We start from the raw sequence: 12,827 nt of genomic DNA on the forward strand, positions 1-12,827 counted from the left end.
GTGGGCTGGCTGGCTGGCTGGCTGCCGTCAGCATCTCGCGCGTTTCGAGTTGTTCACACGACCGAGCCCTCCGTCGAGGATGAAGACCCATTAGATCTTGAAGAGCCAATGGGGCAGGGGTCACAACGTCGCCGGCACCAAGGCACTCACTCAGTCAACAGCAACAACACCCCTCTTCAAACTTTTCTAAACTTTTTCCCATGTGTCTGCTTCACTAACCCCGGCCTTGGCAATGATGATGATCATCTCGAAATAGTGCAAGGTGAGCCGGCATGTGCGGTCGAACGGACACGCAATGACCAACCTCCAGGGAAGATATTCCTTCGTCAAGCTACCCCTATGCCACGACTCAGACCCGTCACCCGCCCCTCCATACCATGGCGCAGGATGAATATACTACTCTCACGCCCGAGGCGCGAGATAGCTGACTTGATATACACCACTGGCGTTTGACCGGACAACGCTAAAGCGACACCACCTCCCACGGCATGTCCATCATCAAGATAGCCTCCATCCTCAACAAGCCTGTTAGGCAGCCCATGCATCAGCTGGGTACGGGGAGCGGAAGGGGGCCAGATAGAGGAGAGGGGCACCGTGCTCCCGCCATCTTTTGACAGGCCCCGTCGAGTGGGATTGGATTCTCCTTTGGATCATCATGATGATCTCCGTCCGAGGGGTGGAGGTCGATGGCTCGGCTGGTCGGCATGTTGTCTATAAGTGGTCTTGCTCCGCATTGTGGCGCCGCTGAAGTCTGCTTGGCTAGAGTCTTACTGATGAAGAGACGGTTGGATTTTCTTAGTAAGAAGAAAGGCCTCCCCAAATTCTTGAGCAAGGTTCTTGGGACTCGACCGAGGTATGAGAGCCACACAGGCAGCCCCTAGAGACCGCGCCCGCCGGCACATCGGCCAACCTGTAAGGCGGCAGGCTGTCGCCGTCTAATCGGCCTCATCAGCCAGAGCGTAAGCGATTGCTACCGACAGCCTGACGTGACTGTTCGTCTGAAGTGAGCCTGACAGCGTACTTTTCAAGCCTCATTGGGAATACTGCAGACGCCGAGGTTGAGATTGAGTAAATGCTCACTCAGAAAGTCTTGCTACACTTGCCTTTCCCTTTGGGGAATTTGAAGTGTCCAGGTACAGTTCTTTTGTGATGAGTGATGATACCAACGATTCTGTGCAAGCTTACCAGGCTCCCTGACGCAAGGGTGAATGAAGTTGTGCCCGCTTTTGTCTACGCCTCAGAACAGGTCGATAGATACCACACCACACCACTCCACACCAAACCGGCCGCTTTCAGCACTGGCCAGGTTTTCCTTAACATCCAGGTTCGATCTCGGTCCGCTCGAATGGATTCAGCGACTCGGGTGTCGGACGTGGTATCCTCGCATGAATCATGGATGTTGGTTCTTCTGCCGGCGCAGTCCCAATTCGAGAGATACACCCCTGACAATGTCAGCATCCGCCGTAACCCAGCGTCGGCCGCGCGAGGCAGAGCCCGGGCAACTCAATCTTGATGCTTGTTGACTTGTCATTCACACTGCCTAATCCAGAAGAAAACTCCATGTGTGTTCGTCCTTGCTGCGGCATTTACCACCAAGCTGCCGCAGCAAGGAGTTCGGGTCTACAGCACCGAAAATTGAGTTACTTGACGTTGGATTGCCTGGTCCTTCCCTCGAGTTGACTACCCGCTCCAAGAGTTGGCAAGGCGTCTTTGAGAAATTTAGCTTCCGTCATGGCCTAAACTGGTACTGATTATGTTTGTTACTGGATGACCTTCTGACTAACCCTGTTGGCCGCTCGGTGTTGTTTACAATGTATCCGCCGATACATTGACGAGGCCTAGGCAATCCTTTTTCACATCTCTGACGACACCTGAGCAGAGGGTAGTAATGTGGAGGCCAATGTCAAAGAAATCAATGCCGTGATGGGTTTTGTTGCGACTGCGGTCTCTACCTTACGCCAGCCACCAGGACAGACTGCTATGAATGGAACACCTCGCAGTAGCGCTCACCCAAGCGTGTCGATTGATCGTCACCCGATTGCCATCGGGTAGCACCCATATCCAGCAGGCGTTCGTCAGCCCTAAACTCCCTCCGGACGAGACTCGCATGCCACGGGTCGTATGAGCCTTCGGTCTTGTGCAGGTGTGCTGACGGCCGCGTTGAGCTCGATCCTGACCAGCAATGACGGCTATGTTTACCCTGCCGAGCCCAGGTTCTCGAAAAATGCTTAGCTTGGTTTAGCTGGTCGAGTCCCTTCCCGACGGATCGATGTTGGGGAACTGACAGTGGGATGACGCGGAATTCCCAAAGACCGAAGGTGCCGCTCTCACGTCCGCCGCCTGCATAAAGCGATGTTAAGACAGGGTTTCATCCGCCACGAAGCTCGCGCAAACCTGTGTGGTGTGATGCTGCTGTATTGTAGTGGGGTTTCCTCCTACATAACGCCATTTTGGAGATTGATCATATTTCTTCTGCGAACTCGCTCTTGGCCATCTCAATCTAGTACGGACTGCGGGCGGCAGAGTGGTTTGATTTGCTGGCTAGTTAGAGAGAGGGCGCACTTGCAGGCGTTGCCCGGTAGCGTAAGCATGGCAGACGCATGTAAGCACTAAGCCTGACAAGGGACATGAGTGGAAGAAAGGACAGGACTGGGGATCAGTAGGAACCTGCACTGATTGTGTATTGGCATGCCGGAAGGCTAGATCTGGTGAGCCGACAGTAGTCTGGGTGTACATGGCGAGAGCGACAGGCGCCGAAAGCCAGGAGAGGAGATCGCCACCGGCCTTGTGGAAAGCTCTTTGGTCACACAACAGGAGGCTGAAGAGTTGACGCTGTCCAAGACGAGAGATGACACCAAACTGGAAAGGGGGGGCGTTTGCGAAGACTAGGATTCCGTGCTCTTTGTGGCGTCGTGGAGGATATGCGCAATCCGTGGAACCATGCACCCGAGAGAAACAGCCGGGAAGCGAGGTGATATGTGATATTCAAGGGTTACATGTCGAAGAGTTTTCAGCGCATGCTAACTACTGCAATGCGGCCGATGGTGGTTTCCTCCCGGGACGCTACTTGGGACTTGTGAGCGGCATACGTGCTAGATCGAGGCCCCGGATCTCTTGAACGATGACTGGCCTGGCCTGGCCTGGCCGGCTGGTGGCGAGTCGCCAAATGATAGACGCACGCCCGTGATCATCGACAAGGATTCTGGCGAAGCTGCATCTTGGACGGCAGCTTATGCTCCGGCAACCGCAACAGCAACACGCCAACAGCCCACTAGGGCTACTGCAGGTCGTCTAAGTATGCACAGAAGCGTAGGCCATAGCACACAGAGGCAGTGAGCCCTAATGCAGGCGTAAGGTAGCCAATTAGAGTGCTAGACCGGGATGAGCGTTCAAAGATGGGTGATAGATGTTCAAGAATGGGTGATGGAGTGCGTTGTCGAAGTTGTCGTTCACACAATGGCGGATGAGACCCGGTATTGATTCGAAACGAAGTCAACTAATGCAACACGCCCGATTTGAACGGAGGCTTCGTCGGTTTTCGAAGCCTTGTCCTGGCAATGATTGTGGGATCTTGACAATGATATATATGAGAAGGCGGTCCTTGAGGTGGCTGGCATGGTCAGGTGTTTGGTTTTGTGAGGTTTGATGTTCTGAGATGGACTGCAGAGCGGTGGTATTGGCGATGTCCTCGTGAAAGGCCACCAGCGCTGCTCCAATCGAAAGAATACGGTAGTTTCAGCATTGGAGATACATTTCAGCTACCAGGTGCGCCTGGTGTACCTTTCGGGACGGACGGAAACAGGTTGGGCTGTTGGAGTCGTTCTCGGTTTCTCCTGGCAAGCTCTATCTGCCGTTTCTTCTCGATTCGAATACCGTAGAAGTTCCTGTGTTATCCCACTTAGTCTGGGAGAGAGTTAAAAATGCCAGTGGATTGCTTACTTATGAAGCGCAAAAACGCGGGGCTCCTCCTCTGCGGATGGGGTAGGTGTCTCGACACCGTCCTATGAGCTTGTCAGTCGTGGCCTTGCGGCTCGTTCTACGCAGTTGCGGCGGCGGCGCCTGATCAAAGACCTAGTAGAGGCTTGCAAAGCTCACCTTCTCTGGGGATTTGGCATCGCTGCCTTTCTTCTCGTCATCCGTCTTCTTGTCATCCTTATCTTTTTCCTTGTCTTTGCTTTTGTCCTTGTCCTCGGCCTTCTCCTTGTCCTCCTTCTCCTTCTTCTTTCTCTGCTTCTCTTCGTATTCCTTCTTGACGCGCTCAACCTCTTCTTCCAGCTCCTTCTTTTTCTTCGCCTCGACGGCCTCTTTGTCGATGATGGGGGAACAGAAGTTCTTGTCCTTCAAATGGCTGGGGCATACGTAGAAGAAGTCCTGGTAATTGCGTCAGATGGCCCTGGACGTGTGGAAGCAACTCGTCCTCTTTACCTTGTTTTCGGGTGCCACAAGCACGCTACTTGTGGCGCGATAGCATACATCGCAGCCCTTGGCCGCCGTCTCGGCAACTTTGCGGTGCGTGTAGATGTTGGCGAAGGACATGGTGTCGGCACAGGGGTAAATTTCGCGGATGTGTTCAAGCTCGACGCGGGGCGCAAGGCCTCGGCAGGCAGAGAGGGCGGGTCTGTCTCTCTCTCTCTCTCTCTCTCTCTCCCTCTTTCTCGTCACCGACACCAGGAGGCGGAATGGCGTCGGCAGGAGTCGAACGTGGAACAGGAGAAGTTGGTTCGCGATGTTGGGGAGGACGGATAAGGTAAGACGGTGGTGACAAACAGCGACGTGGGGCAGGAAATGCCCCGTTCCGTTCGCTAAGGCCAAAGCGCCCGAGTGACGGACCGGCGGTGGGAATCGCGGGGTGGAAGACATTGGAACCGACGTGATAAGCCAATGGGTACGGAAATTGGGGCGCATCCTCCACTGTGACGTCGGGGGGCCTTCAGGGGAAAGAGGTCTGGTCCCCTGAAGCGAGGCACGGTGGTCAAAGCTCCAACAGCTTGCGATAAGATATGATATGCAGCAGATAAGACAAGGCTGAGTGTCAGTCTGTCGCTTCAGTGCTTCAGTGCGTCGGCTTGAGCTCCGATGGTTTTTAGTTTTTGCGGGTATTGCAATAGATGAGTCAAGAACCTTGCAACGCACTATTCCAATCCCCCTCCTCTTAAGATAGTATCTCGCAAGCGGTCCTAGACATCCATCCAACTGAGTCGTTCATTCATTTTCTGCTACTCCTTCCTCTGTCTCAATCCTCCCAAATCGTCTCATATACTGTGGTTGGATGTCCTCTTCGATCCTTTGGATCCTCGTCTACCTCCGCTTTCCCACCCAGAAACGCCATCACGATGGCCTCAAACTCAAAGCCGCCGTAGAACAAGCTGTGGGGAGGTCGCTTCACTGGTACGGGTATCCCGACTGTGTCGATGGCCTGTTTCCTAAGCTCATGACTGACCGAACCAAAGGCGGCCTCAACCCCCTCATGTAGCAGTACAACGAGAGCATTCACTTTGACAAGCTCCTCCACAAGCAGGACATCCTGGGCAGCATCGCTTTCGCCCGCGCAAACTAAACCAGCGGCATCCTGACCCAATACAAGTTCGAGGAGATCGAGAGGGCCTTTGTGAGGTCGAGAAGGAGTGGGAGGCTGGCGCATTCAACCTCGTCCAGGGCGATGAGGGTATGGCTCCCACGACGAGCCCATCAAGCTTGAGGGCCAACTGATCAGCTTCCTCAAGTCCACGGCCACTCGCGCCGAGATGGAGATCGACTACATCATGCATGGCTATGTCCACCTCCAGCGCGCGCAGACAGTCCGCTGAAACCACTGGATGCTCTCGTGCGCCATGGCCTTCGCCAACGACCTCGAGCGCCTCCGCGAGGTCTTCAACCGGGTCAGCCGTAAGCCCCTGGGGTTCGGTGCCCTGGCCGGCAATCCCTTCATCATCGACCGCGAGGCCATATCGGCGGAGCTTGGCTTCGATGGCCTACTCTGGAATTCGATGGCCGATGTTGCCGACCGCGATTTCGTCACCGAGACGCTGCAGTGGGGCTTCATCCTCATGCAGCACATCTCTGGCTGGCCCAAGGACCTGACTACTCCTCCCGCGAGTTCGGTTTGGCGCGCCTCGCCGACGCCTACTCCACTGGCAGCTCGTTGATGCCCCAGAAGAAGAACCCCGACAGCCTGGATGACGGTCAGCGACAGCATCCAGATCGCCGAGGGCGTCCTCGCGACACTGGACACGCAGACCGAGGAGATGTAGGCGGCGCTCGACCCCTTCATGCTCGCCACCGACGTTGCCTACTACATCGTCCGCAAGGGCGTTCCGTTCCGCGAGACGCACCACATCTCGGACCGCTGCGTAGCCCTTTCGGAAAAGACGGACATCCCGATGAACGACCTCAGCTACGAGCAGCTGAAAACGGTTAATGAGCGTCCTCGAGCAGATTGCCGTTCTGCGGGCTTTCCTGGAATAACCTGGGTCTATTCTGGAGAGGAGAGAAAAGACAAGAACAGCGCAAGACATAACGGTTATGATTTAGGGCCTCCCGGCCAATCACGGGTTCTGTTCTATATGGTTAATGGGAGCGAGTTCTGAGTAGATATCAGGCCGCATTTGTGGAATTAGCAAAGGGAAAAAGGGGGGGAACCAAAAATGCGGTAGACTTGGGACAACAAGGCCCGAAAAGGTGAATAATACAACGTATGTCGGTGATTTTCTTTGTTGTCCATTGGGGAGGCCAATTCGATTCGATTCGAGGTGGGCGGGAAGGATGGCGGCAAATTCGACAAAAAGGGGTAGGCACTTCCATTTACACCGTTTGCTTCAAGTACCTACATGAGCAAAACGTCTGTCGAGGTACTTGTGCCGACTTATGTAAGTCCCGAGTAGGCGCTGCGCGCAACGCACCGCTATGATGTAAGCGCAGTGAGCGCAGTGAGCGCAGTGAGCCGTAGTGACTGTTCAGCGTTCAACACGTCACGTCACATCTCAAAATTTCAACCGACGTCGGTCGCGTCGAAAGAAAACACCATCCAATCCGCCTTCGAAATCATTATCGACGGCGTCCTTCTATCCTTCCATACCCGCCCTCCGAAACCTGCAATATCCGATCGAATTGAACGGAAAAGATCTGTCAAAACATATTTCGAATACGTTCAACGGTCACTATTAATCCATCACAATGCCCGCCAGCCTCGACAGCCAGAGGCTGGAAGCCGTCTTCCAGTCGCGGCCAGACATTCTACAGGGCATTCAGAAAGCAGCTGGTACGACGATGCACTGCAGCCTGTTGTAATCTTGTTGGCATTGGGAATACTGACCTTGTTCTCTTCTCAGACACTCCCGCCCGAGTCGCACTATTCAACAACATCGCAAGCTTCGTCCACGAGCAGATCAACGGCCCAGAGCCCGTATCGAAACGCAGACGGGTAGACGAGGGTCCCACGAACGGTTTCAAGGCGACGAACACGAATGGCACGTTTGCAAAAGCCGCGCCCAAGAGCTCCGGCACCGGCAATGCGGCTGACGAAGAGGTGCTCCTCGAGATCAAGGAAATCTCCGTCTCAGTGCCGCAGCGCAAAAAGTACGACCTCTGCTTCACGGCCAATCACCTATACGCTCGCGCACCGAACACCACCGCCCCTGTAGAGGGCATTACCTACGCCTGGGAAGACATCGGTACGATCAGAGTCGCTTGGTGGGCTTGCGACATGGTTAACAACGTTGTATAGAATACGCCTTCTACCTCCCCGTACCCGAAAAGACCCAGGTGCAACACAACTACGTGCTGTTCCCCCGCGGGACATGCCTCCCGACAAAGACGGCACCCGAGAAGGAAGCGCTGGTGTTTACGGTGCCATCCACGCCGCCCAAGCAGGGCACCATCGGCGGGCCGAGGGCGAACGCAGCATCAACCGTCTCCGACACCTACCGCGCCCTCTTTGACTGGGCGCTGACGACACATCTCAGCTCCGCTGGCAACCGGGCCGAAATCGTCGCGGCGGACCCCAGCAAGTTCCACAGTCTCGTACGCCAGCCGCATAGACCGAACGAGAAGGCGGTGCACGTCAAGGCCTTCCGCGGGTCCAAGGACGGATACCTTTTCTTCCTGCCCAACGGTATCTTCTACGGCTTTAAAAAGCCTCTCGTCTTCCTGCCCATCGACCGTATCGTGGCCGTGAGCTACACGAGCGTCCTGCAGCGCACCTTCAACATAGTTGTCGAGGTCTTCACCGAAGGCGACGCGACCGAGGAGATTGAGTTTGGCATGCTGGACCAAGAGGACTACGGCGGCATCGACGAGTCGTACGTCAAGCGCCACGGGCTGCAGGACCGGAGCATGGCCGAGCAGAGGAAAGCCAAGATGGAGTTGACGGAAAACCTGAAGGCGAAGAAGGGTGCGGATGCTGAGGCTGGTGCAAACGGCGACACCGACGCCAACGGCATGACGGAGCTAGAGAAGGCCCATCTCGAGGCGGAGCAGGCTCTCCAGGAAGACGAGGATGAAGACGAGGAGGACTACGACCCCGGTAGTGAGGGTGAGAGTGAAGGCTCGGGGTCGAGCGACGATGACGATGACGACGACGACGACGACGACGATGATGAGGCTGAAGAGGATGATGAGGACGAGGAGATGAACGAAAAGTAGATGGATCGGGTTGGCTATATACAACGCATCGAGTCTTGGTGAGAAATCGGCTGAGGAATAGGACCTGGCTATACTAAGGCCAATGACCCGGAGCACGACGACATCCTGAACAATTGTACGATAGACACCTCGGTCATTGAACAGTGATGGCCGAGGAATTTTTATTTGTGGTGGAGGGGGGGGGGGGGGGGGGGGGGGGACCATTGCGTCTGACGGAAATCAGACCGAAGAAGTTTCTAACTCTGTTTCCCTTTGTCATCTCAGTGAGTCATTCCCGGAGGCAACCTGTCTGAAAATCGACTGCCCACTTCTCATGGTGCGCGTCTGATAAAAATCCCTTCCGTCAACTCCATCGACGCGAGTCACAAGACCCGGCTTCTCTCTGCAGTGCACACGCGACCATCCGACCACCATCATGCTTGGCGCGGCGAGTCGACTTATGAGAACGCCCTTGAGGCGAGAAATCTGTTCATTTCATCATCAGTTTAAAGTTACAGAAAGGGGCAAACTCGCTGGAGACGGAAAAGAACTCTCGACCTTGTGCTACTGAACCACCAAACAAAGTTCAAGATGCTAGCTACATCGCCGATTTGGAGGCCTACATCGAGGTGGGCTTTCAAGACAGCCAGGTTTCCTCAGGTTTCCTGGATATTGGTTGGACACATGTCCAAACGGAAAACACTTCTGATCTGATGAGATGCCTTTCACTCCCCCCCCCCCCCCCCCCCCTTTTTCGCTATCCTTCTCTCTTCCAACTCCACGACGCAAACACCTACCCATCATGAAGCTCATACTTCTGGCCCTCACTACTCTCATGGTCTCGGCGCCAGCATCTCCCCTTACGTATCCCAACTCAAGTCCCCCGGCTGCTCACGATCCCAAGGTCCTGCCCGGCTTCGACGGCATGGCCGATCCCCCAATCCTGACGACTCCCACGAAAACGGTCGTGGACGAGCACGAAGAAGCCTGCTTCACGATGTGCGACGCCTCCCTCCTGAGGTTCCATCCCCAAGTCCAGCGTTGCAAACTCGACTGTGGCGCCGCCTCCCAGCGCAGAAGGAGGGATCGGCAGCAGGCGGAAGAGGGAGCAACGGAGCACAAGAACCGCCGACGGCAGTCGGACATCGAGGAGGAGCCGTTCCCGGGCCCCAACCCGTTCCCGCAGGCTGACCCCAACAAGGTCGACACGCACTCGCTCGGCAAGCTGCCCCTTAAGAAGCACCGGCCCGCCCGGATCGGCATAGGCGTGCCCTGGGAGCCGAACCCAGCCATCGACGACTACGTGTACAGGGGCCCCTGCCTCGACAAGCCGTGGTACCAGGACCGACTCTTCTGGCGCTGCTTCGGCAGCTGCGCATCCGTGCGGAAGGGCAACGTGCCCGGGTGTCGCCAGGGCTGCATCCGGAACGCCGCGATGCGGTGCCGGCTGAGGACGCACGGCGAGGCCAACGTGCCTGCGATCGACTCGTCGGACACGGTGAACCCGCCGATGCCCACGTGGCCCGTAATCAACCCTACCTCCGTTCCGCACCCTTACGAGTGAGGGACTCAGGCCGGGGACTGCTTAGAGAACTGGCGCTGCCCAAAAGTCTGGGATGGCCATAAGCCTCCCAGCACTTTTGGGGCTAGAAGCGAAACTACTTGGGTTAGGTGAGTCCCCATATCCAGTGGATGGACGGAAGTGACGCCGTGACTGACGGCTCCCGTAGAACTACTTGGCAATCTACAGCAGGGAACTGGAACGACGATTCGGTTGGCGGTGCTGGATTCGAGACCGCTTCATCTTAGACGCATCTGTGGTTGCTTGGAAATTGAATAAGCTGCAAGTTGCCAGAGTATACTCGGAATGCACAGATCGGCCTTTCATACGAAGTGAGCAGTTGAGTAGCTCTTTGAAACGGGTGTCATCAACATGCGAGCACTGAGAGGAACAAGATGTGGAAATATGAAACATGAACTCGAAAGTTTGAGACAGCTAGTACAGACATTGGGTTCTAGCTTTTCAGATTTTCCCAGTACGTGACTTACCTCGAGCCATGATGGTGGAATCGAATTCCTCGAGTGTTAGAGCCAAGGAATGCCGATGTTTTGGCAAGTTGTCTAAGCCAGAGCCTAAGAGGACAGTGAAGCCGAATTCGGAAGATCCCGAACATGCCTTTGGCCATCAGCCCTACATGCGTCGTTCTGGCCTCAACGCTAGTCTAGTCACAAGGCGTACCGACTATTGTCGTTGCTTAGCCCTGGCGCCCCGAGGGCATCCCGGAACCGCTCCCGTACCCAATCAACCATGCGAGAGACACTTGAACGTCCCCAATGGGCCATGCTTAGCGAACGCCACGGCTGTACACCAAGCAGAACCCTGGTTCAGCCCCGAGAACGTGTTTTCCAGCTTTGCAGCTTTGAACGGTGTTTCTGGGACAAGGCGAAGGAGGACAAAGGATGGCAAGGGAGATTACGAGGCGCTGATGATTGGGCCCGGTCGAGATGTGGCTGGGCGCCCTTCAATCTTGTCTGTCAGCGGCAAGACGGTCCTCCCGCTGATGACTTGATAAGTCCCTGGCAATACTCTGACGACTGACTGATTTTATCCCAAGTCATGTGCTGACTTATTCGTTCTTGTAGACACCAGTCTACTACTGTCCAACACATGCTCGAAATCCATCACGACACAAGAATGAACGACTCAATGACGGAAAAGGCGCACAAATACGACTGCGTCGTCGTCGGCGCGGGCTACTCCGGCCTCGCTGCCGCAAGACTCCTCAAGGACTCGGGCAAGAACGTCCTGGTACTGGAAGCCCGCAACCGCGTCGGCGGGCGCGCCAGGACGATACCCCTCGACAACGGCGACTACTGGGACGTCGGCGCATCTTTCCTCGGCGACCAGCAGCACCTGATGTACGCCCTGGCCGAGGAGTTCGACGTGCCGCTCTTCACGCCGCCGACGGACGGCAAGATCGTCCTGGCGTACCGGGGCAAGGCGCGCGAGTACCGCGGCCTCATCCCGCCGATGCGGCCGTGGGAGGTCCTCGACATGGGCCTGTTTGTGCGCCGGTTCGAGAAGCTGTGCGAGAGCGTCGACGTCGATGAGCCGTGGCGCACCCCCGGCGCCGAGGAGCTCGACCGCGTCACGGTCCACGAGTGGCTGAGGAAGGGCGCCTGGACGCAGGCGACCATCGACATGGGCAGCCTGGCGTTCGAGGCGACCCTCGGGCAGAACACGTCGTGCGTCTCGATGCTGCACGCCCTCTTCTTCTTCCGCGTCGTTGCCGGCTTCACGTCCGCCCTCAGCTCCGAGAATGGCGCGCAGCACCACTTCGTCACGGGCGGCGGCCAGGCCATCGCCGACAAGCTGCGCGAGCGCCTCGGCGACGACGTCGTCCGTCTCGGGGAGCCCGTCCGCGGCATCACGAGGACCGAGAGCCTAGCGACGATCCGGACGGACAAGGGTGAGTACCGCGCGCGCCGTGTCATCCTCGCCGTCCCGCCCCCCCATGTGCTCAAAATCGACTTCTTGCCGCGGCTGCCCGTGGAGAAGGTCACGCTGCTGCAGAACATGCCCATGGGCGCCTTCTCAAAGGTCTACGCCACGTACAAGACGCCCTTCTGGCGCGACAAGGGCCTGACGGGCGAGAGCACGAACCCGACGGGCTTCCTCGGCGTCACCTACGACGCGACCCCGCCGTCCGGGTACCCGGCCAAGCTCGTGGGCTTCATCGCCGGCACCAGGACGCGCGAGTTCGTCGGCTTCGGCGCTGAGCAGCGGCGGCACGTCGCGCTGGCCGGGTTCGCCGCCGCCTTCGGCCCGGAGGCGCTCGACCCGGACGACTTTTTTTACCACAACATGATGATGGAGGAGGAGTGGTCCGCCGGGTGCCCGATGGCGACGCCCGCGCCGGGCATGTGGACACTGCTGGGTGAGTGGCTGCGGAAGCCCGTCGGCGCGATACACTGGGCCGGCACGGAGACGTCGACGAAGCACTACGGGTACATGGAGGGCGCCGTCTTCGCGGGCCAGAGGGCCGCGCGTGAGGTCTTGGAGGAGTTGAAGTGGAAGATTTGAAGTGTCTGAAGTCTGTTTTATGGTGAAGGAAATCTTGTTGTTCTAGACTGTATTGTTGGTGTCAGGAGTATTTGTTTGGGAACGGCATATTTCTATTTATTATTTAGTTCTGGCGACGTAACTC

At 56.6% G+C, this 12,827-nt stretch overlaps 6 protein-coding genes across 6 annotated transcripts; 5 read left to right on the top strand and 1 right to left on the bottom strand.

The window, feature by feature from the left end:
- Window positions 1–3,754: 3,754 nt before the first annotated feature.
- CDEST_06067 (Putative VPS4-associated protein) lies at window positions 3,755–4,536 on the bottom strand (the record flags this gene model as incomplete). Its single annotated transcript, XM_062922226.1, has 4 exons — window positions 3,755–3,884; window positions 3,940–4,001; window positions 4,096–4,371; window positions 4,426–4,536. 4 exons carry the CDS (start codon window positions 4,534–4,536, stop codon window positions 3,755–3,757), a joined length of 579 nt encoding a protein of 192 aa, XP_062778277.1.
- A 676-nt stretch (window positions 4,537–5,212) lies between these two features.
- On the top strand, window positions 5,213–6,241 carry CDEST_06068 (Putative L-Aspartase, argininosuccinate lyase, fumarate lyase). Its single transcript, XM_062922227.1, has 2 exons — window positions 5,213–5,388; window positions 5,451–6,241. The coding sequence occupies exon 2, from the start codon at window positions 5,817–5,819 to the stop codon at window positions 6,144–6,146; it is 330 nt and encodes a 109-aa protein (XP_062778278.1). The 5' UTR covers window positions 5,213–5,388; window positions 5,451–5,816; the 3' UTR covers window positions 6,147–6,241.
- Window position 6,242: 1 nt separating this feature from the next.
- CDEST_06069 (Putative L-Aspartase, argininosuccinate lyase) lies at window positions 6,243–6,722 on the top strand. Its single transcript, XM_062922228.1, has one exon. It carries the CDS (start codon window positions 6,270–6,272, stop codon window positions 6,585–6,587), a length of 318 nt encoding a protein of 105 aa, XP_062778279.1. The 5' UTR covers window positions 6,243–6,269; the 3' UTR covers window positions 6,588–6,722.
- A 225-nt stretch (window positions 6,723–6,947) lies between these two features.
- On the top strand, window positions 6,948–8,816 carry CDEST_06070 (Putative PH-like domain superfamily protein). Its single transcript, XM_062922229.1, has 3 exons — window positions 6,948–7,258; window positions 7,329–7,670; window positions 7,724–8,816. Exons 1-3 carry the CDS (start codon window positions 7,174–7,176, stop codon window positions 8,638–8,640), a joined length of 1,344 nt encoding a protein of 447 aa, XP_062778280.1. The 5' UTR covers window positions 6,948–7,173; the 3' UTR covers window positions 8,641–8,816.
- A 605-nt stretch (window positions 8,817–9,421) lies between these two features.
- On the top strand, window positions 9,422–10,428 carry CDEST_06071 (uncharacterized protein; the record flags this gene model as incomplete). Its single annotated transcript, XM_062922230.1, has 2 exons — window positions 9,422–10,179; window positions 10,350–10,428. The coding sequence occupies 2 exons, from the start codon at window positions 9,422–9,424 to the stop codon at window positions 10,426–10,428; spliced, it is 837 nt and encodes a 278-aa protein (XP_062778281.1).
- Window positions 10,429–11,314: 886 nt separating this feature from the next.
- On the top strand, window positions 11,315–12,703 carry CDEST_06072 (Putative flavin amine oxidase, FAD/NAD(P)-binding domain superfamily; the record flags this gene model as incomplete). Its single annotated transcript, XM_062922231.1, has 1 exon — window positions 11,315–12,703. One exon carries the CDS (start codon window positions 11,315–11,317, stop codon window positions 12,701–12,703), a length of 1,389 nt encoding a protein of 462 aa, XP_062778282.1.
- Between the last annotated feature and the right edge of the window lie 124 nt (window positions 12,704–12,827).

The sequence above is a fragment of the Colletotrichum destructivum genome, chromosome 4 (assembly GCF_034447905.1).
Source record: "Colletotrichum destructivum chromosome 4, complete sequence".
In the NCBI taxonomy this organism is placed as follows: Eukaryota; Fungi; Ascomycota; class Sordariomycetes; order Glomerellales; family Glomerellaceae; genus Colletotrichum; species Colletotrichum destructivum.